We start from the raw sequence: 27,749 nt of genomic DNA, 5'->3' as shown, positions 1-27,749 counted from the left end.
GAAATGTGGTTTTTGTGGGACTGGATGTAGTGGTTAGAGATGTAAAGGACTTTCCTTCTTCCCTCTTTAGTTTTGCCTATGATTTCCTAGATGGTGACACTTCCTTCGAATGCTGCTCTGTAGATCTCCTGACAGCCTCCCACTTTGCCTGTCGCCGAAGTCCCAGACTCCTCTCCAATGGCTACTACACTTGGACAGAAGACAGTTTCCTTTGTGACAAAGATGGCAACATAACTCTGAGCCCACCCCAGACCAGTGTTCTTTACAAGGAGAATTTAGTTAGGTAAGTAGAAGATACTACATAAAAGAATCTGAAGTCCAATCCACCCACTAGTTATTCATTCATTCATTTGTTCATTTAGCAGTGATTTCTAAGAGCCCATTACTGCTCCAGACTGTGGAAGCACAAAGACTGATATGGGGCAAGGACAGCTGACATGAAAGCAAACAAACGTGATGAAGCAATATGGGTGTGTGGGTAGAGGTCTGAACAGAATGCAGTGGAGAAAAGGAAAGGAAGCCTATTTCATTTGGGAAAACAGGTTAAAACAAGATTCCTAGAGATAATGAAGATTGATTTGAGTCTTCACAGATGTAGGATGTTAGCTAAAATGAAAGTAGCAAAGGAGACTTCCAGAGAGGGAATGGGCATGGGGCGCTGGGAGACCCTGTGCCATTTGGGACATGGCAGGTGGTTTGGCAGAGATACAACTCAGGGTGGAAGGGACAGGAGAAAAGACTGAGCAGATACAGACTGAACAGAGAAGCTTCAAGTCCAGCTGAGGGCATTGATTTTTGTTCTGAAGGTAGAGAGGAGCCATTGACAAATGACAAATGACCAGATTTATCCTTAGCACATTAACACTGATTACAATGTAGAGGATGGGTTGCTGGGAGTGTGGATGGGTGAGTAGCCAAAATCTTTCGGAAATGGAAATCAAATTATGTCATCACCATGCCCCTCCCTTGACATACCCAGTGGTTTCCCTTTGCTCTAATATCAAATTCCAACTCTTCACATAATGTTACAATAATGGAAAACCATTCAAGATTCTTTATTCCCTGCCTTAATTTTACCTCTTCCAGCCTCATTTCCTAGCATGGCCCAATATGAGACTGACTTGTTCTTCAATAAATAGGACAGATCATCCTATGCAGCCCAGTGGTCACCTATCCTCAGAAGCCTTTCTTGACTCCTGATCAGCAATGCCCTTCCTGGTGCTCTCAGAGCAGCCTCCAGTTAATTCTGTCAGAGCACACATCCCCTACATAGCATGGTAATGCAGGGCAGAGACTATGGAGCCAGCCTGCCTGGGTTTGCATCCCAGTTATGACACTTACTAGATGTATGACCTCAGCCAAGTTACTTAACCTTTTGTGCCTCAGTCTCCTGATCTGAAAAATGGGGTCACAATAGTACTTCCCTCATGGGGCTGTTCCAAGGATAATGTGTTACTTTATGTAAACCACAAGGAAAGACATCTGGTGTGGGATAAGCTCTATGAAGTCATTAGCTTCATCTGCATAGTTCTTGTCTCTTTCCTGTACTGGTTTGTGAACTTTTTGTACCAAAGGTTTTATCTTGTATCTCAGTATCTTTGATATTGATCCAGGCACCTGGAACACACAGAAATTTAAGGACCTTCTGTGGGATTAACAGAGGGAACAAATGAAGTGAGCTTTGCAGATCTGAATTACAGAGATGTGTTCTATGCATCAAATCACTTCCACTAAATTCTTGGTTTTGAACCAAAGGTGGCTGCTATTCATTATGCATCATGCTACTTTCATTTCTCTCCAGAATATTTAGAAAGAAAAAGAGAATCCGCCGTTCCTTTTCTAATCTCTTCAACCTCGGTGCCTCTAAATCCTGGCTGCATGGAAACATCTTTGGTGATGTTGACTCTTCCCTAAGTGAGGACACCTCGTTAGAGGGGGTCAGGAGGCTGGACATGTACCATTGCAATGAAATCGGTGAGTTTGAATCTCCTTTTCCACGGTGAAATATCATTCACAAATGGGCAGTAGCAACCATGTGGTCCTGGACCAATTGCATAGAAAGGATGGGCCACATTTTTAAAAATCACCTAAAGTTCTCTCCACACTACTTACATGATCTAACTACATATGTATTCATGTCGTGTGTTATGCAAAATAGCCTAACTTAAATGTGTAAATTATTAAGCTGATAATACCTGAAGAATGTATTTGTACATCTTCAATATGCCTTCTCTATATGGGATATAGATGGAGAAAAGACACTGAAGTTGGGGTCCAAATCCCAAGTAACTTAGGTAGTTACTTAATTTGGCGATGTCTCAATTTCCTTATTTTCAAAACAAGATACATATGCGAGTATAATAATATATATATGCCTGTTGAAATACATGCTATATATATTAGATATACGTGTATATCGTATATATACACGTAGACATATTAAATATACATGATATTGTTTAAACATATTACACAATACACATAATACAATATTAATATATGTAAATATGTGTGTATAGATACACATATATGTACATAAACACAATGATGTGGACTCAAAATATATCTTAAAGGTTAAATGGGACGTGAAAGTCAAGCATAGTTCAATCCCTGGTACTCAGTGATTTGTAGTTACAATTATTTTTATTACTAGAATGGAAACAATGGATATTTATTGGGCACCTACCATCTGCCAGGCAGTGTGCTAGGTCTGGGGACATAAGAGTAAATACAAATAACATAACCCCAGTCTTTAGTTTGCTGGGGCAGTGGGGTGAGGTTCAGATCTTTGTCAAATAATTGCACAAATAAATATAGAATAATTATGGTAAATGCCATGGAGAAAAAGTATATGATGTAACAGGACACATTACCCAATCAGAAACTCAGGAAAGTTGTCCCCACGAAAGTGGCATTTGAGCTGTTTTCTACAAACTGGGAAGGGCTTCAATGGGCAAAGGGGGAAGGTAAGAGCGTTCTGGACTCAAGAGACAAAACGACTAGGTCTGAGGAATCTAGGGAGTAGGTTTGCTGGGTGAGGGAAGACCACATGCATGGTTTGGAGCATGTTGAGTTTAAGTTCCTTTGGCACATAAGGGGCAAGTCAGTCTGGAGCTCCAAGGGACAGTGTGAGATAAAACAACACATCCGTGAGTTGCCTCGCTCTAGGTGGCCCCTGAAACCATGGAATGGGTGAGAAAGATTAGGAAGAGGGTAGAGTTGGCAAAGAGGGAGTCTAGAAGGGAGCATTTTGAATGGGTTTAATAGAACAGGAGTAGCCTGCAAGAGGGATTGAGAGGAGGCATCCAGAGAGGTGAGAGGAAAACTAAGTGTTGTGAAATAAGAATCAAAGGAAAATACTGCTTCAAGAAGACTGGGCCAGTCATCAGGGGCACATCATGCCCAGGGGTTAAACAAGATGTCAACCGGTTTCATCGATCTGGAAGTTATGGATGGTGGAGTGATGGAGGCAGAAGAGAAATAGGAGGGATGCCTGGGTGGCTCAGCCGGTGAAGCGCCTGCCTTCGGCTCAGGTCATGATCCCAGGGTCCTGGAATCTAGCCCTGCATCGGGCTCCCTGCTCAGGGAGGAGTCTGCTTCTCCCTCCCCTGCCCCCTCCCGCCACTCGTGTTCTCTCTCACTCTCACTTTCTCAAATAAATAAATAAAACCTTTAAAAAGAGAGAGAGAACCAGAGGGTAGAGGATGAAGAGTGTGGGAGGTAAGGACATAGAGGCATGGGGTATTGCGGACCCTTCAGGATGTCTTCTGAGAAGGGAAGGAGAAAGACTTGGTCCCTCACACACACACACACACATTCCACTCTGGTCACACTCATCCACTCTCAGTTTCCTGAATGGACCATGTTCTTCCACACTTCTGTAGCTGTGCTCATGATGTTCACTCTTCTGGAATTCATTCATTCATTCATTGGGAAGATTTTATTGAGGGCCAGCTGTGTACCAGGCACCTTTTTACACACTGGGACATAGTGGCAAACAAACTTGTTCTCATGGAACTTGCATCCCTGTGGGGGGAGACAGACAATACATAAGTTACATAGCACGTTAAAAGTGGTAAGTGGTGTGGGGAACAACAGAGGAAGAAGAGATGGGGATTGCAGGTTTAAGTAGGGTGATTAAGATGGCCTCATGAGAATGACTTTTGAGCATTGACTTAAAAGTGGGACTAAAGCATCTAGGAGAGGAACAATCCAGGCAAAGGAAATGCCAGCACAAAGGTTCTGGACTAGGAGCATCCCAGGGCTGAGTGTAAGGGGGAGAGAGAAGATAGGATTGAAGAGGTATGTGGCTGGGTGCAAGTGGGGAAGGACAGGGACAAAGGGAAGCCAATTCAAAAGCTTTGCCTTCTACTTTGAGTAAGAGGAGAACCCACTGGAGGATTTTGATCAGAGGAATAACATGATTCCATTTACACATTGACAAGATATCTCGGGCTGCTGTGTTCAGATTAAGTGTAAGGTACGTATTGCAGAAGAAGCAAGGAAACCAGTTAAGAGGCTGTTGGAGTGACTCAGTGGGGAGAGAATAGGAGCTTGAACGAAGCAGGTAGAGGTGAGAAGCAGTAGGATTCTGGATACATTTCAAAGATAGTGCCAACAGGAAAAAAAAAAAAAAGAGCCAACAGGATTTGCTGATGTGGCCTTAGAAAAAGAAGTCAAGTGTATTTATTTATAAGCTAAATACTTTACATTCTGTCCTGTTTAAGTATATTACCTTGTTTATATACATTATCTTGTTTAGATATCCCCAAACCCCCTCGAAAGTAGGTCATATGATCAGAATTTTTTATAATTACAGTGAAAGTGAGGCTCAGGGTTAACTGACTTGCCCAAGTTCATTTAGTTTATAAACAGCAGAACTGGAATCCATTGTGGGTCTGTCTGGTTCAAAAGCCCAGTCTTTGCTCTAGTGCCAGTAAGGATTTTGCTTTTCTTTCCAAGATGAAATCCAACATATACCCCACAGCCCAGGCTCAAACAGCAAGCAAGGGAGTCATATAATACAACAATATAATAATTTAACGGTTTGGTACTTGCATGTCTTACTATTTTTCTCATTCTGCTTCCTGGACAGAGAACACAATGCTACATTCATTTTTTTAAAAAAACTTTTTAAGTTGTGGGAATTATAGATTCATGAGAAGTTGCTAAAAATAGTACAGAGAAGGCCTGCATACTCTTCATCCAGATTCCCTCGCTGGTTACAACTTACTCAACTATATACAGTCATTATCAACACCAGGAAATTAACATGGACACAATATGATTAAGATTTCACCAGTTTTTAAATGCACTTGTGTGTGTGAGAGTGTATTACTACATCAATTTAAAAACAGAGTAAGTACTTGTTAAATGAAGACATAATTCTTATACAAACAAAAGATTAATGAAATGGAGTGTATCCTAGTTTCCACAATTACAAGGATGTATAAACGGGACAATGAGAAGAGAAGGAGGCAGGGCGGTGGGGGATGAGCCTGGAAAGATAAACTGAAGTTATATTTGGAGAACCTTCTGTGCCGTGTTGAGGAGCTTGTATTTTATCCTACTCGATCAAAAGTATCTTAGAAGGCTCTTGAGCAGCGCGATAACATAATCAGATTTGAATTTTCAAAGAATACCTTGACAGTAACATAAAGTGAAGATTGGATGAAGGGTATCAAGTGGGAGCTCAGGGGCACTTAAAACCAACAGGCAGACAAAGTAACATGGATCTGGAAATAGAGAGGAAGGAAGAGATTTAACAAATATTCTTCAAGGCAGAGTGGACAGGTTGGTGAACGACTGAATGTAACTATGAGAAGTGGGAAGAATCAAAGCACGCTGAGGATCGGCAGGAAAAGTTCAGCCATCATGAAGGCCTGGAAGATAGTACTAGCAGAGTGATGAGGAGAATGGGCGTTTGAGCTGAATGGGCCTGAATTCAAGTCCTGAAACCATCTTTTCCAACCTGAGTGTTCTTGGGCAAGTTAATTAACCCCCCCTGACCTCCATTTCTTCACATATAAAGGAGGATAATAGTAACACATAGAATTATTGTGAGGATGATATGCACTAATTCATGAAAAGTACATATTAGCATAGGGGCTGGTGTTCTGCTTGGGACTTATTAGCTCTAAAGAGGCAAAAAAAAAATGATTTGAGTCAAGAAACGAGACAACAAATTCTATTTCACATGAACGGAATTTGAGGCACCAATGGGAAGTGGAAAGATAGCCAGGGGAGGTTTGGAAACCTAATAAAAGCATTGCAGAACAAGAAAGGACCTAAAGATATTCCTTTGGAAGCCAGTAGGAGAAGTTGTAGAGGTCTCTGGAATAAAGGGGTTTACCTATAGAAAATGTGAATGAGCAGAAAGGGGAGTTAAGAAAGGAACTGAGGAGGTCAAACAGAAGCTCCAATCATTATTTCCCCTAACAACAATGAGTGTCATGGGCCAGAGTTATCCCAACCAATCCATATATCTTTTAAAGGTTTTATTTATTTGTTTGAGAGAGAGAGAGAGAGAGCAAGTAGGGGAAGGGGCAGAGGGAGAGGGAGACTCCCGCTGAGCAGGGAGCCCCACATGAGGCTCAATCTCAGGACCTCAAGACCATGACCTGAGCCAAAGGCAGATGCTTAACTAACTGAGCCATCCAGGTATCCCCCAACGAATCCATATTATGTACATCCCCTCTCTCCAGTGTCTGTGAAGGAGTATTACTCGTGTGTGTGTGTGTATGTGTGTGTGTGTGTGTGTGTGTGTTAAGAACACTCAACATAAGACCTACCCTCTTAGCAAACTTTTGTCTACAACACAGCATTGTTAGCTGTAAGTTCTGTGCTGTGCATTAAATTAGTAGGACTTATTCATCTTGTACATCTGAAACATGGACTGCTGAAATCACATAGTATTTCTCCTTCTGTGCCTGACTTATTTCATTTAGCATAATGTCCTTTAGGCACATCCATGTTGGTGAGGTTGTGGAGAAAAGAGAACTCTTGTGCATTGTTGGTGGGAATGTAAATTGGTTCAGCCACTATGTAGAGGTTTCACAAAAAAAAAAAAATTAAAAATAGAACTACCATATGATCCAGCAATCCCACTTCTAGGCATGTACTCAAAGGAATTGAAATCAAAATCTCAAAGAGATATCCTCACTCCCAGGTTCACTGCAGCATTATTTACAGGAGCCAAGATAGAGAAACAACCCAAATGCCCATCAATGATGAATGGGGAAAGAAAATATGGTATATACATATAATGAAATATTAATCGGCATTATTAAAAAAGGAAATCCTATCATTTGCGATGAGATGGAGAGAATATTATTCTTATCTCCATTTTATAGAGAGGGAAAACTAAGGCAGATTAGACACTTTCCCTGGGGCCACACAACTAATAAGTAGCATAGCCCAGATTCCACCCAAGAGTCTTGAGTACATGCTCAGTACACTATACCCAGGCAAAGTTCTCTGGGGAAAATTTCTCAGACAGGGAACCAGAAGTGCATGTCATAGAAGAGGAGAATATAAAGAAATGGCTAATGGTGTACAGCTTAATAAAGAAGTCAATTCAAGTGTCCTATCGTCCTGAAAGTTTCTGATAAATAAGTTATGTAAGGATTCTTTAATCAGAAGGCAACATAGGGGTCATTTTACCTACTCCTGGCATCCCTGGCAGATGGGCACAAATGCCTACAGGAATCAGGAGCACTCATTACCTTTTAATTGAGATATATTCACATATCTACCATTTAATGTGTACGGTTCAGTGATTCTTAAAAATATATTCACAGGGTAGTTTGTGCAACCATGATCACTTTTTTAAAGATTTATTTTAATTCCAATATAATTAACAGTGTTAAATTAGTTTCAGGTTTAGAATACAGTGATTCAACAATTCTCTACATTACACAGCGCTCATCATGATAAGTGTACTCTTAACCGTTCATCTATTTCACCCATCCCCCACCACCTCCCCTCTGATCACTATGTTTATTCTCTATAGTTAAGAGTCTGTTTTCTGGCTTGTCTCTTGGCTGTTATTGTTCATTTGCTTTGTTTCTTAAAATACACATATGAGTAAAATCATATGGTATTTGTCTTTCTCTGACTGACTGATCTCACTTAGCCTTATATCCTCTAAATCCATCCATGTTGTTGCAAATGGCAAGATTTCATTCTATTTGACGGCTGAGTAATATCCCGTTGTGTGTGTGTGTGTGTGTGTGTGTGTGTGTGTGTGTGTGTATACCTCATCTTCTTTATCCATGCATGCATCAATGGACACTTGGGCTGCTTCCATATCTTGTCTATTATAAATAATGCTGCAAGAAACATAGAGGTCCATGTGTCTTTTCGAATTAATGTTTTTGTATTCTTTGGGTAAATACCCAGTAAAGTGATTACTAGATCATAGGATAGCTCTATTTTTAATTTTTTGAGGAACTTCCATAGTGTTTTCCACAGTGATTGCCCCAAGCAACCATGGCCCCTTTCTAATTCTGGAACATTTTCATCACCCCAAAGAGAAACCCCACACTCATTACCAGTCACTCCCTATTCCCCGTCCCTCCTTCCCAACCCCAGCCCCTTACAACCATTAGTCTGCTTGCTGTCTTCATGGATTTGCCCATTTTGGACTGCCATGACTTTTTAAGGCTGCCTCTTCCTCTCACTGGTAATGCTGCTGCAGTCTGGCTTGCCTATGTTGACCCATCAGGTAGTTTTGAAAGTTTCCATCCCTTGGTTCTAGGCTGGTTTTCCTGAGTACATGGGGCAAGTCTCTTCTCAGTTCTAAAGCAACATTTCCCAAAGTGTGGGCTGGGGTGGCAGACACTGCTAGGACATAGAAGTCATGAACACTGGGGCGTCTGGGTGGCTCAGTTGGTTAAGCATCTGCCTTCTGCTAGGGTCATGATCCCAGGGTCCTGGGATAGAGCCCCATGTAGGGCTCCTTGCTCAGCGGGGAGTCTGCTTCTCCTTCTTCCACTACTCCTCCCAACCCCCACCTGTGTGCTCTCTCTCTCTCTCTCTCTCTCTCAAAATGAATAATAAATCTTAAAAGAAGTCACGAACACTGAATCTCACAGTGACAGAGAAGCTGCGGTCCCTTTTCCAATTCTCTCGGTCCTTCTGGCATAACCAAGGAGAAAGTCTCAGTTTAGAATTTTGGTAGCTTTAAGGCTCAAACTCTTGCTAGTCTTTTGTTTTCACCAAATTCTTTTAACAAAGAACAGGCTCAGAGCTTTCTGGTACAACAGTATTTAGGGCAAATTAAATAAAGTCTCATTTTCATTGTACTCAGTTTTACATTTACCTTCTCTTTATGGTATTTAAGTGATTGACATGAATTTTCCTTCAAAGGGCAAGATTTAATGAAACAATTTAAAGAAAATATTAAAAAAGGCTGAGTCGGCAGGCTCTGGGATACGACAAAAATCAGGAAAATGATGCTTGGATCCTGGAAGTCTGGGACTCAGTGTTCTAAAGGCAATGTTTCACATATTCGGAAATTAACATCTAGTTTTCCCATAGTTGCCTCCTGGAAACATGTCCAAACAATTATAAAGCAATTGGACCACAGCAGTGCTGCACGAGTATGAGATATCTTGCTAAAATTCCCATGGTTTCCAAATATCTTCTAAATATAACAAATCAAACCACCCCCCTCCAAAATCAGTAATTAGGCAAACCGGGTGCACACAAGACTTTGAAATCCCTCATCTCTGCTGTCAACTGTAATCAAATCTTCCCCAGAATTCTTGTTTTCCGGATTTACCCAAGGCCCTGTGACTTTTATCAGCAATTTATTTTTCTCTGGAAATGTTGCCTCGTTAGAAGACTCAAGAAGAATTCAAAATTAAATTGTTCTGCTGTTTTCTCTCTGGGCAAGGGATGCAATCAAAACTTACTTCCCCTGACTTTCTCGTGCCTCGTTTTTGAGACTAAAAAGGATTTTTATTGGTTGCCTATTTTATCCTCAGCTCACCCCTTCTGCAGCTGTGTCTAGACACCTTCCTCATCAGCTGCAATTCATTTTTCAGCCATGGCATTTTGCAGCTCCCCAGACCCCCAGACTGCAGTTCGGGAGACATTCCCAGGGCCTGTGAGTCATACTGAAAGAAGATAAAGCGTTCTTGCAGGGAGGACTGATTAGGACTGCCCACTCCACTTCTGCCAGTCCGAGGAAAGAAAGGCAGGATAACCTCAGGCAAAGCTTCCCAGCCTGAGGTCTGTGGTTTTCTCCAGAGCTAATGCCTCTCCTATAAATATCTTTGATGGCAGCATCTGTATGTGGCTTTGTGTTTCCCTCCACGGCAAACAATAATGCCCATTTTATATGCAAGGATATGGAAATACGCTTAGAAGAAACACACCCTTTTAAAACAGAAGTAAGCTAGATTGAATTTAAATAAATTGGGAGAAACAGAATAGAATTAATATCTTCAAATGTAATACAAAAGAGCTGTTTGCTGAAATGTTATCTGCATTAGGATCCTCTCGTTTATTGTTAAGGTTGGAGACAAAAATTAAATGTCAGTTAGGGAAAGTGTACATTTGGGGACAAACCATGTCTTCCCACAGATGAAAATTCCTTGATCATTCTTTAATGTTAAGATTTTTTTTGTAGTTTCCTTCTTTAATGCCATCTCTTCTAGAAAATTCTGCATAATAGTCCAGTACCCCACATAGGACACATTTTTAGTTCATCCAGCTCCCAGCACAAAGCTCTAAGTTCTACAAGGCAGCAGAGCACAGGGACATTTTGATTGCTCTCACATATCTCCCAGCCACAGCTCTGCAGATTTTAGTTAAGCATCACTCTTCAAGAAATAATCAGCCATGAAAGTTCTCAGTTCTTTCTCACTTCCACGTGAATTTGACCGGATAGGCTTCTCTCTCTCTCTCTCTCTTTTTAACAGATATAACTGATTTACAAAGAACTATACATATTTAATGTGTAAATTTGATGAGTTTGAACAGGTGCAAAACCTGTGGCACCATCACCACAATCAAGGCATTAGGAATATCCAACCACTCCAGAGTTTCCCTGTGTCCCTGTGTGTGTGTGTGTGTGTGTGTGTGTGTGTGTGTGTGTGTGTAGTAAGAACGATTAATATGAGATCTACCCTCTTAACAAATGTTGCAGAGTACAATACAGTTGTTAAATATAACTACTATGTTATTTAGTGAATCTCTAGAACCTATTCATCTAGCGTAACTGAAATTTTATACCCATTGAACAGCAATCCCCCATTCCCCGCTCCCCAGCCCCTGGAAACCACCCTTCTATTCTGTGTCTCTATGACTGACGATTTTAGGTACCTCGTGTAAATGGAGTCATGCAATATTTTTCCTTCTAGGACTGGCTTATTTCACTTAGCATAACGTCCCCCAGGTTCATCCATGGCATTGCAAATGGCAGGATTTTCTTTATTCATTCATCTATCGATGAATGCTTGGGTTGTTTTGGGAGCATGGCCATTGTGTATAGCGCTGCAGTGCACATGGTCCAGGACCTCCTCTGCAGCATGGTCATTACTGGATGATCCCTACGTTTCACTTTCTGCTGTTTCCTTTCTCTATGGCAACCAGCAGAGATGCTTCTGCAGACTGCGTTTTGTCAAGCGGCCGCAGGTTGTGGGTGGGATGGTGGGAGGGAGACTGCAAGGTTGGCAGAAATTCCCTGGTCCAAAAGCACCAGCTCATTTGCTCAGTATCCAGGCTGAGTGGGAGGGGAGCACCACATGCAGAGTCAGCCCACCAGCCTGGGCTAGGAGGTGACTCTTCCTGCTTAAAGCCTCAAACTCAAATCAGCTTGAGCCTCCATAAAGGTGAGCACTGACCCCTGTCTCTATGGCTGTGACTCTGTTACAGTGGCCCAAGTTGTTATAGCAGCTTCTCATGTCTCATCCCCCCTGCCCCCCTACCAGAACTCTCTCTTTATTAACATATCTTACTGAACGCTAACAATACATTCCGCATTCTTGCTGGTGTCTGGGGCTGGGGCAGGTCAAGTGTACTTTTTTTCATGGTGCTTCTAGTCTCGCAAGGGAGGTGGATATTAAACAAAAATGACACAAATTACGTATTATATAGTATGTGTTTATATAATAATTATGACATCATAAATTATGATTTGCCCTATGAAGGCAGAATGCAGGGTGTTTTGACAAGAGTAAGGGCAATCAGGAAGATATAGAAAATGTAGGAAAATACAGATGTTCTGTGCTTGTAAGTGCTTACCAGAGTTGCTGAAAGAGCACTAATGATCAACATTCCTTCTACACTTGGGTCTGCTCCCTCTGTGACAGGGTTTCACAACCTCAGCATTATTGACACTTGGGACTGGACAATCCCTCATTGTGAGGCTGCCTGTGCATTACAGGATGGTAACCGCATCCCTGGGCTCTATTCACTAGGTGACAGTAGCAACTCACCCCCCCCACACACACACACCAATTTGTAACAGCCAAAAACGTCTTCAGACATTGTCAAATATCCCTGGGGGCAGAAATCTCCTCCAGTTAAGAAGCACTGCTATATGAGGACCCCATGTATTTTGGGGGGTTCCACAGTCACTTCCAGGAGCTGGGAGTCTCTCATTGCTGAGCAAGCACTTCAACACAGAGCAGTCCCCACATTACACTCGTGTTCCAAATTGCCTGGGAATATATCGTAGCAACTGAGTGTGACCCATGAGGCCCTTCATGACCGGACCCCTGTTTAGCAGTCCAGCCAAGATCACTTCCTAGGAGTGCCCACAGTCACATGCTCCCCTATCTTGGCTCATAGGAGAACTCGCTCTTCAGGGGACACGCTCCCCCATGTTCTCGCATGGTTAATGTCTTTTCTTCTTTTCCTCCTCTTCTCTCCCTTGTTCTCTTGCTCCTTCCTCCACTCCCCTCCTAGTTATTCTGTCTCTGCCCTTCCGTCTTCCTGCTGTCTCCCCGGAAGAACTCCTACTCATCAAGTTTTCACTTAAGTACAATCTCATCTGTGAAGCCTGCCGGGATTCCCCTGATAGACTCAGACACTCCTTCCTAGACTCTCACTGGGTGCCTTCTGCTGCCCTTCATGGTAGCAGTGACCCCACACTGCATCCTAATTGTTGGCATGTATGTCTATCCCTCTCCAGACCACAGCCTCCTTGAATTAAAAAAAAAAAAGCTAAGATGTTTATTCTATTTTATCCAGCATTTTAAGGTATTTTACAGAGGGAGAATGTCCTTCACAGCTATTATCTTTCTCCCCCACCAGAACATAAGGCACATGAGGGCAGAGACATCATCTTCACAATTGTATCCTAGCAGCTGGGTCAACTTCTCATATAGAATCACATCCAGTAAATGTTTGCTGCGTGAATGAATGAATGAATGAATGAATGAGAAATAGAAGGACTTGGCTCTGCTATAGTTTGGTGCAATAAAGATGAGAGGCGGGGGCACCTGGATGAATCAGTCAATTGATTGTCAGACTCTTGATTTCAGCTCAGGTCATGATCTCAGGGTCCAGAGATCAAGCCCCGAGTCATGCTCCTCACTCAGCAGGGAGGCTGCTTGGGATTCTGTCTCTCTCTCTGCCCCTGTACCACCCAAAATAAATAAATAAATCTTTTAAAAAGAGAGGCTCATATACTCATCACACATCTCTCAAATCCATCTGTACAACCCCCAAAGCACTCAGGGATTAAGAGTGAGATATTCTATACATGAGTCTTCTTCTATACATGAGTCTTAGGCTACTAGTTCATGATCAACAAAGCCACACAGATTTTACTATATACCAAAACCACATATTACTTTATCTACCTGAAAATGCCACAGAAGTGTGCATGTCCAGTGGCACCCTCACCCAGAGCCACTCCAGCACTCCACTGTCTGCAGCATCAATTCCAGACTCCTCTACCAGGAAGTTGGTGCCTCCTGTGACCCACCCTCAGTCTCACTTTCCAGCCTTATGTCCCACCGGGTCCCTTTGCTCTAACCACATTGGAATGGGCCTCCTTCACTACATTTTCATGCCTCTGGCCTTTGCTCATCTCTGCACTGAAGACTCTTTTCCTCTGGGGCCCTTCAAAGATGAGGACAAATTGAAATACCACCCGACCTGGAGACCCATCTCCCACTGGACTCCAAAAGCGTTGCAATGGGGATGACCTTTGGCTACTGCGCCTGGAGAGTCAGTGACCACACACCCACACACGCACACTGAACCCTTCTCCTTTTCCAGGAGGGGATTCTGACCGTTCCCTGACTGATGCCTGGGAGTCGGAGCAGCCGAATGCAGCCTCCTCCCCCAACCATGCGGCGTCTCTGACTTCAAGACAAAACTCCCACGATGGGCTTCTTCAGTCTCATGTGATGGCTTCTGAACATTTCCCGGGGAACATATTGGATCATGCAAGTGAGTTTTTTTTTTTTTCATCTTTGCCACACCCAAAGAACTCTTCCTTTCAGGGCCAAAGAATGAGTTAGAGATGACTAAGGTGCACTTGGGAACAGGGTCGGCCTGTGGGAGCAGGGGAGGACCCTGGCGCTGCAGTGGTGGGTGACGCATGCACAGAGGAGGTGCCTGCTTTCAGGGTGTCATCTTAGAGACACCAGAAGGACTGGATTTGCAACATTTTATTTCTTTTTTAAAAACCCCGAAGACATTTGGCAAAATGTTAAGCTTTGCTAAAGCTGGGTGATACGTACACAGGTGTCTGTGATTTTATGTTTCATACTTAGCTGTGTGTGTGACATATTCTATAAGAAGAAAAAGAAAGGAAGGAAGACAGAAGCACCCTCTAGTGCAATGCCTCTGGCAAGGAGAAGTCGAAAGATATAAAGGTATTGGTATTTCCTGTCAAGAGTAAATCTGAAATAAATTCAACAAGCACGTTCTTCAATCTCCAGTTTGCCAACATCGGATTAATCATGTATGCACACAGTGTGGCATCAAGGCTCTGTCCTCAGCTTGCCAAGGTTCAAAGCCCAGCCCCCACTTGTTAGCTGTAACTCAGAAGCAGTTCACCGAACTCTCTAAAACAGCATTTTCCTCTGTAAATGGAGCTATCATAGTTCCTACCTGGTCATGACTAAAATAATTGGAGGAAAGCACTTAGCATCATGTGTCCTGTATCCTAAGTACTCAAAATGTATGTGAGATTATGATTACATAAGGCTGAGGTTAAAGAGAAAAAAAAAAATCTTCTCTTTGTCTTCACAAAACCATGAATATGCACCTCACTGACCATCCTTCCTTTCCCAAAGGCCACTATCGCCCCACTCCATTTTGTTCCCAGGAAAGCTACCAGGTAAGTATTCAAGGCTTTTATAGTTCTCTTCCAGGTGCTGGGCTGACAGAGAAAGCAACTTTTATTGTTTAGACAGTTTCCATATGATCCACAGCCACCTCCTTCAGGCATCCCACCCTGTTCTCTGGAGGGAGGGGGTTAAGTGACCCTTTTATGTGCTCCTCTAGCTTTCAAGGTTTCCCTCTCTTATGCCCATTTCCTGCACTGCTCTTGCATATTTATTTCTGTGTCTTGTCCACCAGGCTGTGAGCTACTTGAGGATGGGCAGTATGTCTCAGTCATCTGTGGATTCCTACCTGCCCACGTAGCACCTGGTACAGAGCAGGTGTTCCAAAACTGGTGGGCAAATTAGGTGTGCTATCTCCATTTTACAGATAAGAATAATCAAGTTTAGACAGGTCAAGTAAGCCTTTGTACATGTGCTTTGCTGTGTCGTGTCTGGAATGTGTCTCCAGCCTTCTGTACCTGGAAGAACCTGACTCCTTCAAGGCCCAAATCAAAGAACACGTCTGTGGGGTCTTGTCTGCCCCCTTCTTGGCTGGTGGAGGTAACACTTGCCTCTGCTTCCCTAGCCCTCTGAACGTATCTCTACCGAAAAGATTTTCCTCTTCTTCTTCTGGCTATGAAGCCCCAGGGGGACAAGTTCTACATCTGATTCTATTTTATCTCCTTCACATGTAGGTTGTGAGTGCACAGTCCAAGTGATGTTCTACCTGCTAAGGATATAGGCATGCCTGATATCATCTCTGTCAGTTAGGATATTTTGAGTTCCACTGGATGGAAACCCAACTCAGATGAAATTTATTGGTTAATTAATGAAAATTCCAGGCATAGATTTCAGATTTCTGTCAGTCTCTACTTCTTTTGTTTCTTGTCTTCTATGTCAGCTTTACTCTTTAAAAAAGCTATGATTACTTTATGGTGGTTCTTGGTGGCTTTATGCCTGCAACTTCCCAGATTCTAGTCCAGCGGAAAGAGATTATAGCCTTCTCGAGTTATAACAAGAGGCCCAGTTTCAGTGGTTCTGGAAGGGTCCCATTTACATGGCAAAACCAATCACTTTGTCGATAAGTCTGTGAAGCTCCAAATGGCTAGAAGTGGATTGAATGCTGGGAGGGAACTCAGTCTCCAAGTGAACCATGCACTAAGAGAAGGGAGAGGTGGCTCCCCAGGGGCACCACCCCAGTGCCACCAAAGAACAGCAGATAGATCCTGACTATTTTCAGTGAGCTTGCAAGCAAGTGGGGAAATCTAGAGAAAGCAAACAGCAATTTTATTTATTTTTATTTATTTTTAATTTTATTATGTTACGTTAGTCACCATACAATACATCATTAGTTTTTGATGTGGTGATCCACGATCCACTGTTACAAACAGCAATTTTAATTCAATATGTTAAGATTGCTGATGGAAATGCATGAGGGATAATGGGGGTACAGAGAAGGAGCAGCTGAGGGCCACAGGGGAGTTGAAGGAGTCAAGGAGGGCTTCTTGAAGGAAGTGACAGTTGAACTAAACCAAACTAGATACTAAGTAAATGGCTACTGATGCAATGAACTAGTGAATACCTTATATCAAATCACACAATCATATCTTTGTAGAATTTGAATTTAAACCAGTCTCTGTTCACTGTTCAAGTCTAACGATTTTAGCAGTTTGTCAAGCTGGACTTGTTTCTGTAAGGAAATATTTTCCAAATTCCACATCAAATCAGAGTCAGCTAAGAATACAAACACACTTTAGAAGGATGGTTGAGTGTTCAGCTGAACCCACAATAACTTACTGAATTCACAGTATACATGAAATACTGTACATTCGCAGTGACATCATTCACAACTGCTGCTATATTTTGCATTGCCAATCTTCAGTACTCCACCCACATTATGGACTAAGTAGGTTTTGTTAGCTGACTCAATCTTCATTCATAGCAGAAATAGAAGAAATAAATACATTCACAGCACAGAGTCATTCCAAGTTTTAAACAACTGCTGCAAAATTGAGCTTTTGAATCATTTGGCAGAAATTAAGTTGAGGTCTGTTTATCCTTTCCTTTAGATCTTTATGTGATAGTCCTTAAGCCAGCTCTGATTTCTTTTAGGTGACTTGAGTAATACTCAGGTTCACGATTGGTTTAACTCCTATGATTATAATTGCTGTAGGATTTTGTGTCATTTCCACTGTGGCTCTATAACACTGAAATATTTTACCAATAGCAGAGTTTTGCAAGGACAAATAGTTCATAACATATGTTCTCTTTTTTGCCCTCTAGAGACACCCAGTATGCAAAGTTGCAATTCTCTTTCCCTGTCCCATTTTAGGCAAAACATTGTGTTCTGGCTAGACATGGTTTTTAAATCTTGGCTCTGACACCTCAGAGCTGAGTGACCTTGGGCAAATTTCATCATCTCTCAGTCTTGGTCTTTTCGCATGCAGAGCAATGACAGGGGTCCCTACCTCCCTCACAGTTTGTTGTGCTGATTCAATGAGGTATGAAGACTCTTTGTGAATTATAAGGCACTCTACAAATTTTAGGCATGATCCTCATCATCACCAGAATGAGAATTCTGACATTAACATATATTCCACAAAATCTTTCCCCAGCATTACAGTAGTAAAAGGCAAGCCCCAAACTGTTTATGTAGCATAATCATTTCTTAAAGACAGAAAAAAATTTGTTATTTGCTAAAATTATCTAATGAATGAATCTGTACAACATTTGATAATTTTATCTTGTTACTTATGGCAAATTGCTTGAACTGACATCCATTTGAAAATGTGTTTTGTGGGGTTTCTTTGGTGTGTGAAAAAGAAATGTTATTACAATTTTGTTGTTCCAAGATTATCAGCAATGGTTTCTAATTCATTTATTTTTATTTTTCCTATTAGAAACCAGTTTGTGGCGAGAGGTCTCCTTTCCAGCAATTCTGCTGGCTGTGTGCTTCATCATCTGTGCATGTGCAAGGTAATTCAGATTTTATTTTCATACAGCAGTGTTTCTTGATTAATAAAGCTGTAATTGATAATTTCCTCACCTGATTTGACAATGCATTTTCAGTAGCTCCGTGGTTAAGATTTATTCATTTGCCTGTGCCCCTTAAGTGCCCCTTTTTCTATCACTTCCCCACTCTCATTATCTCACAAAGTGTACAAAAGACAATGGATCTTGCTAGGAATTGGATTTTATTATATATGGTCCTTCAATTAAATCCTCAGTGACTCCCTGCTACAAATAAAACCTGAGTAACCCTGCTTAGAGTTCAAGGGCACTTGAAGTCCCAGTAAGGGCATGTGGAGTCCCCACTTGCACTCCATTTTCTCATTACATTGTTATATCCTAACATAAAATATGTGTTCCAGGGAAGCCCACTCAGCATCTCAGATCACATAATGCTCTTGCCTGAATATAGGCATGTTTCTGTTCTACCCTCTGTCCAGCATGCCATTCTTGTTCTTTTCTTGCCCAAGTCTCTGGGGCAATGGTCAAGTCCCTTCTATCCTATATGCACTCATGCCTCAGGGCCTTTGCACTTGCTCTTTATTCTGCCTCGTACAGCCTTCTCTAGAAAGCCTCATAACATGTGTCCTTACTTCTTTCTGGAATGTGTTCAAATGTCACATCATCAGAGAGACCTTCCCTGACAACTCTGTATACCTGTAAATAGCATACCACTCTCTACCATACACGCCTAGCTTTACTTTTCTTCAGAGCTCTTATCACCACATGACTTATTATATGTTCACTTGTTTAAATGTTAATGATCTATCTCTCCCTGCAGGAATGTGAGCTCCATGAAAGTGGAGACATTGTGCGTCTCGTTCACATCTGTATCCCCAGTGCCAGGGGCTCATCAGTATTTGTTGAATCAATGAAACAGGGATAAATGGTTCAGACCTGGGGTTTTGGGGTGCTTGAACTCTGATAAGCAAGTGTTGCTTGCTCTCAAGTCCCACCTCTTGAGGGCCAAATACCTCACATCACTTGGGAGAGTTGTGTTTTTAAATACAAAGTCCTGGATCTCAACCCTTGAGATACTAATTTAGATCTAGTGTATTCTAAAACAAACATCCCAGATAATTAAGAGTTTTAAGTAGTATTAAGTATTTTTAGATCACAATGGGACCCAAAGAACAAAAAGTGGGGGAGGTCCTGTGGTTAAAAATAAGTTTGCAAAACTCTGCATTGTCTATCCCAAGTCAGAGAATCATATGTGCATTAGCATAATATAGGCCCAGTGAAATAACATAGTGAAGAAACATGATTAGCTTTATTTAACTTAGTGTTTCCCAACTGTAGTTGATCATGGAAACTTTTATTTCATGGGACTAATTAATGAAATGTTCCTCTTAGGTTAATTCCTGTAGACACTACTCCCCCCCCCCAAACTAAGAAAGGGCTTAACTCCCCATCCATTGAGTGTGAGTTGCATTTAGAAACTTGCCTGCAAAAAACAGAGCATGGAAAAGGGGAAAAAAGGAAATTTACAGACGAAAAACCTGGCAAATATGACCTCAGATGCTCAGATGGTCAAGGTGAACATCAACAGGGTTAAGTTATACTGATACCTTGTACCCTTGATACAATGTAATGGTACTTTGCCTCTGTGGGCTTACAGACCCCAGTCTAACCAGAGAAAAACTTAAATTGAGGATGCTCTATAGATTATCTGACCAGGACTCCTCAAAACTGTCAAGGTCATCAAAACCAAGGAGAGTCTGAGAAATTGTCACAGCCCAGAGGAACCTAAGGAGACATGACTGAATGTCATGAGGCATTCTGGATGGCTTCGTGGAACATGGATAAATTAGGGAAAAACTGTAAAGTCCAAAAGTCGTGTGGAGTTGAATGTGAAGTACCAATGTTGGTTCCTTCATTATGACAGTATGCCATAGTAGTGTAAGATGCTAATCCTCAGGAAAGCTCGGTGAGGGGTAAATGAGAACACTTTGTGCTATTTTTGCAACTTCTCCATAACCCTAAAGTTACTCAAAAAATTTAAAAATGATTATTTAAGTAAGAGATTGGTTAAGAGAAAAATTATTGATATGTGTAATAGCATGGATGAATCTGACACAAGAGTCTATATGATTACAGATACATGTAAAATTCAAGAAAAGGCAAAATGAATCCATTATTATAGCTATAAGAATAATGGTTAATGGGGTGCCTGGGTGGCTTAGTCAGTTAAGCATCTGATTCTTTATTTCGGCTCAGGTCATGATCTCTGTGTTGTGAGATTGAGCCCCGCATGGGCTTCCGCACTGGTCATGAAGCCTACTTAAGGTTCTGTCTCTTCCTCTTCCTCTGCCCTTCCCAACACCCTCTCTGTCTCTCTTTAAAAAAAAAAAAGAAGAATGGTTAATTCTGGGGAAAAGAGTAGGAAGGATGGCAAAGGAAATGTTAGAACTGCTGGAAATATTCTATATCTTGATCTGGGTAGGGAATACAGGAGTTCAGGTTTTTTTTAAAAAAAAAATCCAAATGTGCAATTTAAATGCATACAAAGAGATGTTTAAAAGGGTATTCATCAACATCTATTAATGGCTGCTTTAGGCCAATGGAGTCTTTTGGTGATATTTTCCTTTCCCTTCTGTATTTATTTATAATTTCTTTCAGTGATTCATGTTTTGAAAATAAAAACAATAAGGAAATTATTCTTTTAAAAAAATGATCCACCCTGTGGGACACCTGGGTGGCTCAGTTGGTTAAGCGTCTGCCTTAGGCTCAGGTCCCGATCCCAGGGTCCTGGGATCAAGTCCCACCTTGGGCTCCTTACTCAGCAGGGAGCCTGCCACTCCCCCTGCCTGCCACTCCCCCTGCTTGTGCGTACCCTCTCAATCTCTCTGACAAATAAATAAATAAAATCTTAAAAAGAAATTCCACCCTGTGAAACAATACCCATCAGATTGGTAAAAACCCAAAATTTTAACACACTTTTGGGCAAGGTTGTAAAGCAGTGGGCATATGGATTTTCTCCTTTGTTTCTTCTAGACATTTGATACTTTTGTGGTTACATTTCAGAACTATGACTCATTTTGAGTTACATAGTTAAATTTTGTGTTGAGGTGTGATGAATATGAGGTGTTACATTCATTCTTTTGCATGTGGGTATACAACTGTTTCAACACCATTGCTGAGAAGGCTATCCTTCTCCATCAGACTGATTTTGCTCCTCTGATAAGACTCAGCTAACTCTATCCATATGGGTTCACTTCTGGTCTCTCCATTCTCTGCCATTAACCTCCATGTCTATCCTTTGGCCAATGCCACACTATATTATTGTAGTTATAGTAATTCTTAAAGTAAATCATAAGCCTTTAGTTAGTCTAAAAGAATGTTGGAAATGCATAATTAGTTTGCTAAACCTGAGAAATCCTGTTGTTTCAGATGGTTTCTGGGAGGAATAATAGCCTGTGTCTTCACATGCTCATTGATGATAACTATTGCCTGTAAGTAACCACTTCTCAAATTATTCCTCTGATCCCTGTATTTTATTCCAATTCTGGTCCTTTAAAAATAATTCTTAAATATTTTCTCTTTCTTATCCAAGACACTGTCAAGTCATTATTTCTTGGCCTTGCCAGCTATGTCAAATCCACCACCTATGCTCAGTAAGTATTGACTGGATGGAGATGACTATAATCTGTTCTCGAGAATGCTTTTTGCTGAGTAATAGATGGCAATGACTACATACAGGGAAGGTCCTGATCATTTGCCCTAAAGAATACTTATTGTTCATGCTAAAATCTAATAGCATTATCATCCTGTCTCTTAGATTCCTACAAATTCCTCAAAATAGAGAATTAAGCTTTGAGGTGGTAGGACTTAATAAATAACATGAATTTAAAAATTTTAAATTGTTTCAAAGTGCTTTTATAGATTCATAGCACTGCCCTTTATAAATACCTCCTACTGAGAGGCCTTTATCTTATAGTTTCCCAAATAGCTGGCAAACTGCCCATGAAATGGTCTCCGTTACAAAGTGTGGTTTCTCTGCTATCTCTCACTCACTTAACGATCCCCCTGTGTGCTGACTGCCATGGCTCATCATATTTCAAAGGGTTACTGGGGTCTGGGTGAGATGCTCACAGAATTTCAAACAGTCTGCAAAACACCATATCCCATCACAAGATGGATTGTGTTAATTACCTTCTCTTCAATATGGCTGCCAGAGGCCAGCTCCCATAGCTTGGAGACAGATGGATGTCTGTAATTCAAATTAGTTTACTGGCCTTTGCTCTTGACATGATGTTGCCCTATTTATGAAATCATTGTGTTAATTCTGAAATCACAATGGGACTTAGGGAAGATTGATTTTGTTTAGGACTCTAGCCAATATTGATTTCCTGACACTCTGAGTGATATTTCCTTTTGTTTCCTGGCATTCCAGGTTTCTGGGGGGCAGGCATTGATATAGCTAAGATTTGTTTAACCTCATAGGTAGAAGAAAAGTGGGTCCTGAGGCCACCCAAGAAATTCTTACTCTTTGGGCCTTGTATAATAATGACATGAACTCCTCTAAGATACTCACTTCCTTTTCCCTCTGGCTACAGGTCACTCTCTAGGTCTGCGGAGACTTAGGAGTGCACCTTGCCTGGCGCTGATGACAGATTCACATGCACACTCAGTTTTCTGGGCTGAGATGTCACACTCTTCAGGACTGGACTAAGCAACAATGTCTAAAGGGCAGATTTTCACACAAAGCCATTTTGTAACTCAACTTTCAGAAGTAAAAACATTGTCATTGCTTGTCAGATGGTGCAAATTGTTCAAATCCCTTCTTTTTGGGTTTTAAGATGAACTTGTACAATTAATCAGAAAGACAGGTATCACCTTGTTAAGAACTCTGTAATGAGAGCAGAGTTTTTCAATGCATGGCCTGGGGGCATCTGCTCTAGAACCAACTGGAGAGCTTCTACCATGATTTCAGCTCTTCTGAATCCAAATTTCCAAGGGGCCTTCATTTTTAACAACCTCTCTAGGTAATTCTTTGCACATTAACTGTGAGAACCTTGGAAAGATGGTTAGTAAAATCTTTACCCCTTGATTTCTAAAGTGGCATCACTTAACCTACTAAATCTTTGTTGAGAACTTACAATACATTCTATGCTATAGTGAATGTCCAGTTCCGCTCAACAGAAATTTATGCTCTCTCCTAATGGTCAGACATTGCCTCTAGGTGCCAAGGTTGCCATGCCAAGGCCTTGAGATTTCAGAGTCTAAAGAGATATGTAAAGGGCAAGGTGAAGTCGCATTTAGTATGGTAAGTGCAAGTACAGAGTTAGCACAGAGGCTAGGGGAACACCAGGAGGGAGGTTTTGCCAGACTGGGAGAGATGGGGACATGTGAGAAGGGAAGGCTTCTTTGAATGCCAATATCTGACCTGTAGGGGAAAGTGTCATCTGTTGCTTTCAGAGCACTTCCCCCTGTTCTGAGCTCCTTGTTTGTTCTCTCCTAAAATAAATTAGATCAGGATTAGGATGATATTTCTATCCTATACACTCTCATCTGCAGCCTCAATAAGATCCCTCCTTTAATTATTTATATACATACTTACCTTGTTCTTCTCTTGTTTCCTCTATTTTTGTCCCGTTTGCTGCCACCTCCCCAGCTTCTTGTACACATACTGTTGCATTTAAGACCTGTGAAAACAAGGACTATTGACTTCATTCTTGTATCCATCTCAATGTCTTGAGAATAGTGGATATGCCATGAATATTCATTAATTTGAATGTATTTGCTGCATCATCTCTTAAAATACTTCCTTTATAACCAAGAGCTCTGTGTCTGTATATTAAAGATTTTGCAACCCTCTCCCTCACACATAAACATATCCAGAAGCTAATAAGCCAAAGACATGGTTATTAACATCTAGAGGCAAGGATGACTCATAATGCTCCTCTAGCAATCAAGGATGAAAATCTAAGGGGGTGGAGTGCAAGCACTTAATTCAACTCAACGAACATTAATGGAGCAGCCGTCCCACGCCTGTCCTGCCCTGAGCATTGTAGATTAGATTAGATTAGGGGTCTATTCTTTCACACTTTATACTTCTCAAGTCCATCTCTTTTCATCCCATGATGCAATTTTCATTCAACCACCTTCTTTGTTCAGTTTAAAGCCTATGAGTTTGGGGACTGTCTATATGGCTCACCACTGGCCCAAGTGTCTCTTTCAAATGAAGGTCATCACAGGTATCCCATGTTACCAATTATGTGTTAGCATCAGCAGGGTGCATTTTGCACATTTATGACTTCATAGTAAGGTAAAATCTGTTCCCTCTGCTCTTACATGTTGGAATGTGTGTCTCTATAGTTGGTGAATGAATGAATAAACTTTAGGGAGTAGAAATATGGGGAAAACCTTGTAAGGATTTCTGTTCTAGAGGAAGTGGTGCAGGTGGGGAAAGAAAACAATAGAAAATAGTGGTTAACTAAGTACCAAGCTGGGATAAAAATAAAAGTTACTCCAAGTTGAGGCTCCACTCTTCTTACTTATGATTACTCAAGCTAGTGTGTGTGTGTGTGTGTGTGTGTGTGTGTGTGCATGCGTGCACAGTGATTGCAGTAGTTATCATATTTCCTGTCTATGTGGATGAATCATGCATTTCTTTTCTTTTATCTCTGATCTACGTTTGCCAAAATTTGACAACCATTTAGGAGTGTCTCTGATGAATGCCTTCAATCTGAATATCCAGAAATTGTCTGATTTGCAGTCTGCTTGGAATCAACTGCTTTATTGGAGGGGAGTGAGGAACTGGATAATTGAGAAAAAACATTTTTATTTAGTTATGTGTTTTTTTAAAAAAATCTAATTTTTGCCCTCATAATTGTAATATGCTCATGAAAATAATTTTAATTTGTCTCCTTTACAAACACTAGCAGTTGAAAGGGAACAGAATTGAAACTGTGATAGAGAACCAACCACCTGGGTAGATGTTTTCTTTTTTTTTTTCCTTAAATGTTTTTATTGTTATGTTAACTGGGTAGATGTTTTCAAACATTAATTTTCATTTAGAGAATTCTATGAGGCACTTGTAACAATGCAGATTCTTGGGCCTGCCAGCAAACACCTCTCCCTTACTGAACTGCTTTAATTGAATAATGTAAACAAGTTTCTATAATCAATACCAACTTGAAAGTAAATAAATCGCAGTTTGCACATAAAATACAATGTGGAAAAAAATTCATCATCCTCCCCAAAGAGCAGCTGGATGTGGGTTGGTGTCAGCAGATGCAGGTTAATGGAAAATGGGCAAGAGAGAGCCTTTCTTTGGGACAGCACATTCTTCTTTTGAACCATTTTCTTTACAAAGTTTTCAGCCTTCTTGGGGCTCATGATTGCCTTTCACTTAAGTGCAATTAAAATAAAGATATAAGAGAAAAAAATCTTTAAGGGCCAAAAAAAAAGAAAAACACCAGAGTGCCTTGAAATGCATAAAAATGGCACAGTCACCCAGCCGGCTGAAGGGTTATAGAAGACGCTCCCTATCATTGCTCTTGCTTGGAATATGTTCCTGAAGGAAATGTAGCCTGCAATTCAATGTTGTTCTGTATGATGTTCCCCAGCTGGACACCTGTGTGGAGAAAATTGTCTTTGCTTAAAATGGTAATATCAAAATATCACTCTTTATGTTATTTGTATTTAGTTAATTTCATTTGAAAAGAGTACTATACTAGTAAATAAATGAATTCATCAGCAAATTATATCTATGTATCTGTCATCTATCTATCTATCTATCTATCTATCTATCTATCTATCTATCTATCATCTACCATCTATCATCTATCTATCATCTATCTCATAAGAGCAATCATGGTGGCAAGTCATTAATTGAACACTGTATTAGTTTGCTATAGCTGTTGTAACAAATTATCACAAACCGGTGGCTTAAAATGACACAAATTTATTGTTTTATATCTCTGGAGTCTATAATCAAGGTGTTGGCAGCACTGTTTTCCTTCTGGGGGCTTCAGGGAAGAATCTGTTTCCTTGCCAGTTTCAGCTTCTGCTGGCAAGGTGGCTCCTTCCTCCAGCTTCAAAGCACACAACTTGCTTCCAGCATCACATCACCTTCTCTTCTTCTGCAGTGAAATCTCTCTCCACCTCTCTCTCAAAGGACACATGTATTCATCTATAATTATGATATCCCCCGGAGCATCAAAGACTATGTGCATAGAATAGGGCACACGGGAAGAGCAGGGAGGACGGGAGTGTCAATTACCCTCACCCCTAGAAATGATTGGAGGATTACTGGCGAGTTAATTAGTATTCTGGAAAGAGCACATTAGAGTATCCTGGAGGATCCTGTGGCAATGGCCAAGAGATATAAGGCAAATAAACTGAAAAAAGAAATGAAAAAAAAATGGGGAAAACCCAAGAAATTGTATCATTAATGTCTATGTTGAAAAGTGATAACAGCCTACTTACAGGAGATTTCAAGATTTTTTAGAGATATATTATTTAGGATATGTGGAAGTATTGGAAACATGCTGGCAATATGAAGAGACTTGACTGATTCTTAAAATAATAGTGATTAAAAATGTATAATTCAATATTTTATAGTTTCTTTAATAAAGTCAAAAGTATTTAAAAAAATAAAGGACACGTGTATTTACATTTCAGTTCCACTCTGATCGTCCAGGGTAATCTTCCCATCCCAAAAGCCTTAACATAATCCGGGCTGCAAATCCCTCTTGCTTGCTCTAGAAGGTAATACTCACAGGTTTCAGCGATTAGGACCTAGATGTCTTCAGGGACCATTAGTCAGCCTGCCACTATCTTCAGCTTGGGATAGATTTGCACAATGATTTAGTAGATCTGGGTTGTGTCCCATACATTTGTCCTTTTAACAGGTGGGGAAACTGATCAGAAGGTGGTCCCAAACCACATTCGTGGCGTGCTTTGAAGAGAGATTTAATGGGGAGCTAATTGCATAGAGAGCCTTTCATTTTGATGCTCTATCAGGAGAGCACGCCTTGAGAATTGCTTGTTTCCTATGTTCCTGTGTTGTGTACACGTTTATACAGGGTCACTGTATTTACATGATTTCAAAGTTAGATGAGGAAGTAAAAATAATTAGGGTGCCTGGGTGGCTCAGTCAGTTAAGCGTCTGCCTTCGGCTCAGGTCATGATCTTGGGGTCCTGGGATCGAGCCCCGCATCCTGCTCCTTGCTCAGCAGGGAGTCTGCTTGTCCTTCTCCCTCTGCCCTGCTTGTGTTCTTTCTCTCTCTCTCTCTCTCTCTCTCTCTCTCTCTCTCTCTCTCAAATGGATAATAAAAAATAAAATCTTTTTTTTAAAAGAAATAAAAATAATAGTTTATAATTATGTCAATTTTATTTTTTCCAGGACCTTTCCTCTCTAATTATATAAGATTCCTATCACTGCTGTAACAAGTTACCACAGACTTGACGATTTTAAAACTAAACAAATTTATTATCTTA

General features: G+C 41.0%; 1 protein-coding gene across 7 annotated transcripts in view; it reads left to right on the top strand.

Moving 5' to 3' along the window:
• The window catches only part of TMEM71 (transmembrane protein 71), a 37,624-nt gene that overhangs the window by 5,172 nt on the left and 4,703 nt on the right, over positions 1-27,749 (top strand). For 5 of the 7 annotated variants that reach the window (XM_025871141.2, XM_025871138.2, XM_025871140.2 and 2 more), the window contains 6 exons: positions 71-283; positions 1,802-1,974; positions 14,239-14,412; positions 18,194-18,269; positions 21,693-21,754; positions 21,856-21,916. In XM_025871141.2, coding sequence (XP_025726926.1) covers positions 71-283; positions 1,802-1,974; positions 14,239-14,412; positions 18,194-18,269; positions 21,693-21,754; positions 21,856-21,916 — 759 coding nt within the window. Of the gene's footprint in view, positions 1-70; positions 284-1,801; positions 1,975-14,238; positions 14,413-18,193; positions 18,270-21,692; positions 21,755-21,855; positions 21,917-22,858; positions 24,783-27,749 lie in introns of those variants that run through there. The other 2 variants (XM_073893222.1, XM_073893221.1) reach the window with 2 other exon arrangements.

Source organism: Callorhinus ursinus, unplaced genomic scaffold, assembly GCF_003265705.2.
Source record: "Callorhinus ursinus isolate GAN/ISIS: 27379988/994484 unplaced genomic scaffold, GSC_fseal_2.0 scaffold5, whole genome shotgun sequence".
NCBI lineage: Eukaryota > Metazoa > Chordata > Mammalia > Carnivora > Otariidae > Callorhinus > Callorhinus ursinus.
The sequence above is the reverse complement of the archived record's forward strand: the minus strand, read 5'-3'. Positions and strand labels throughout refer to the sequence as shown.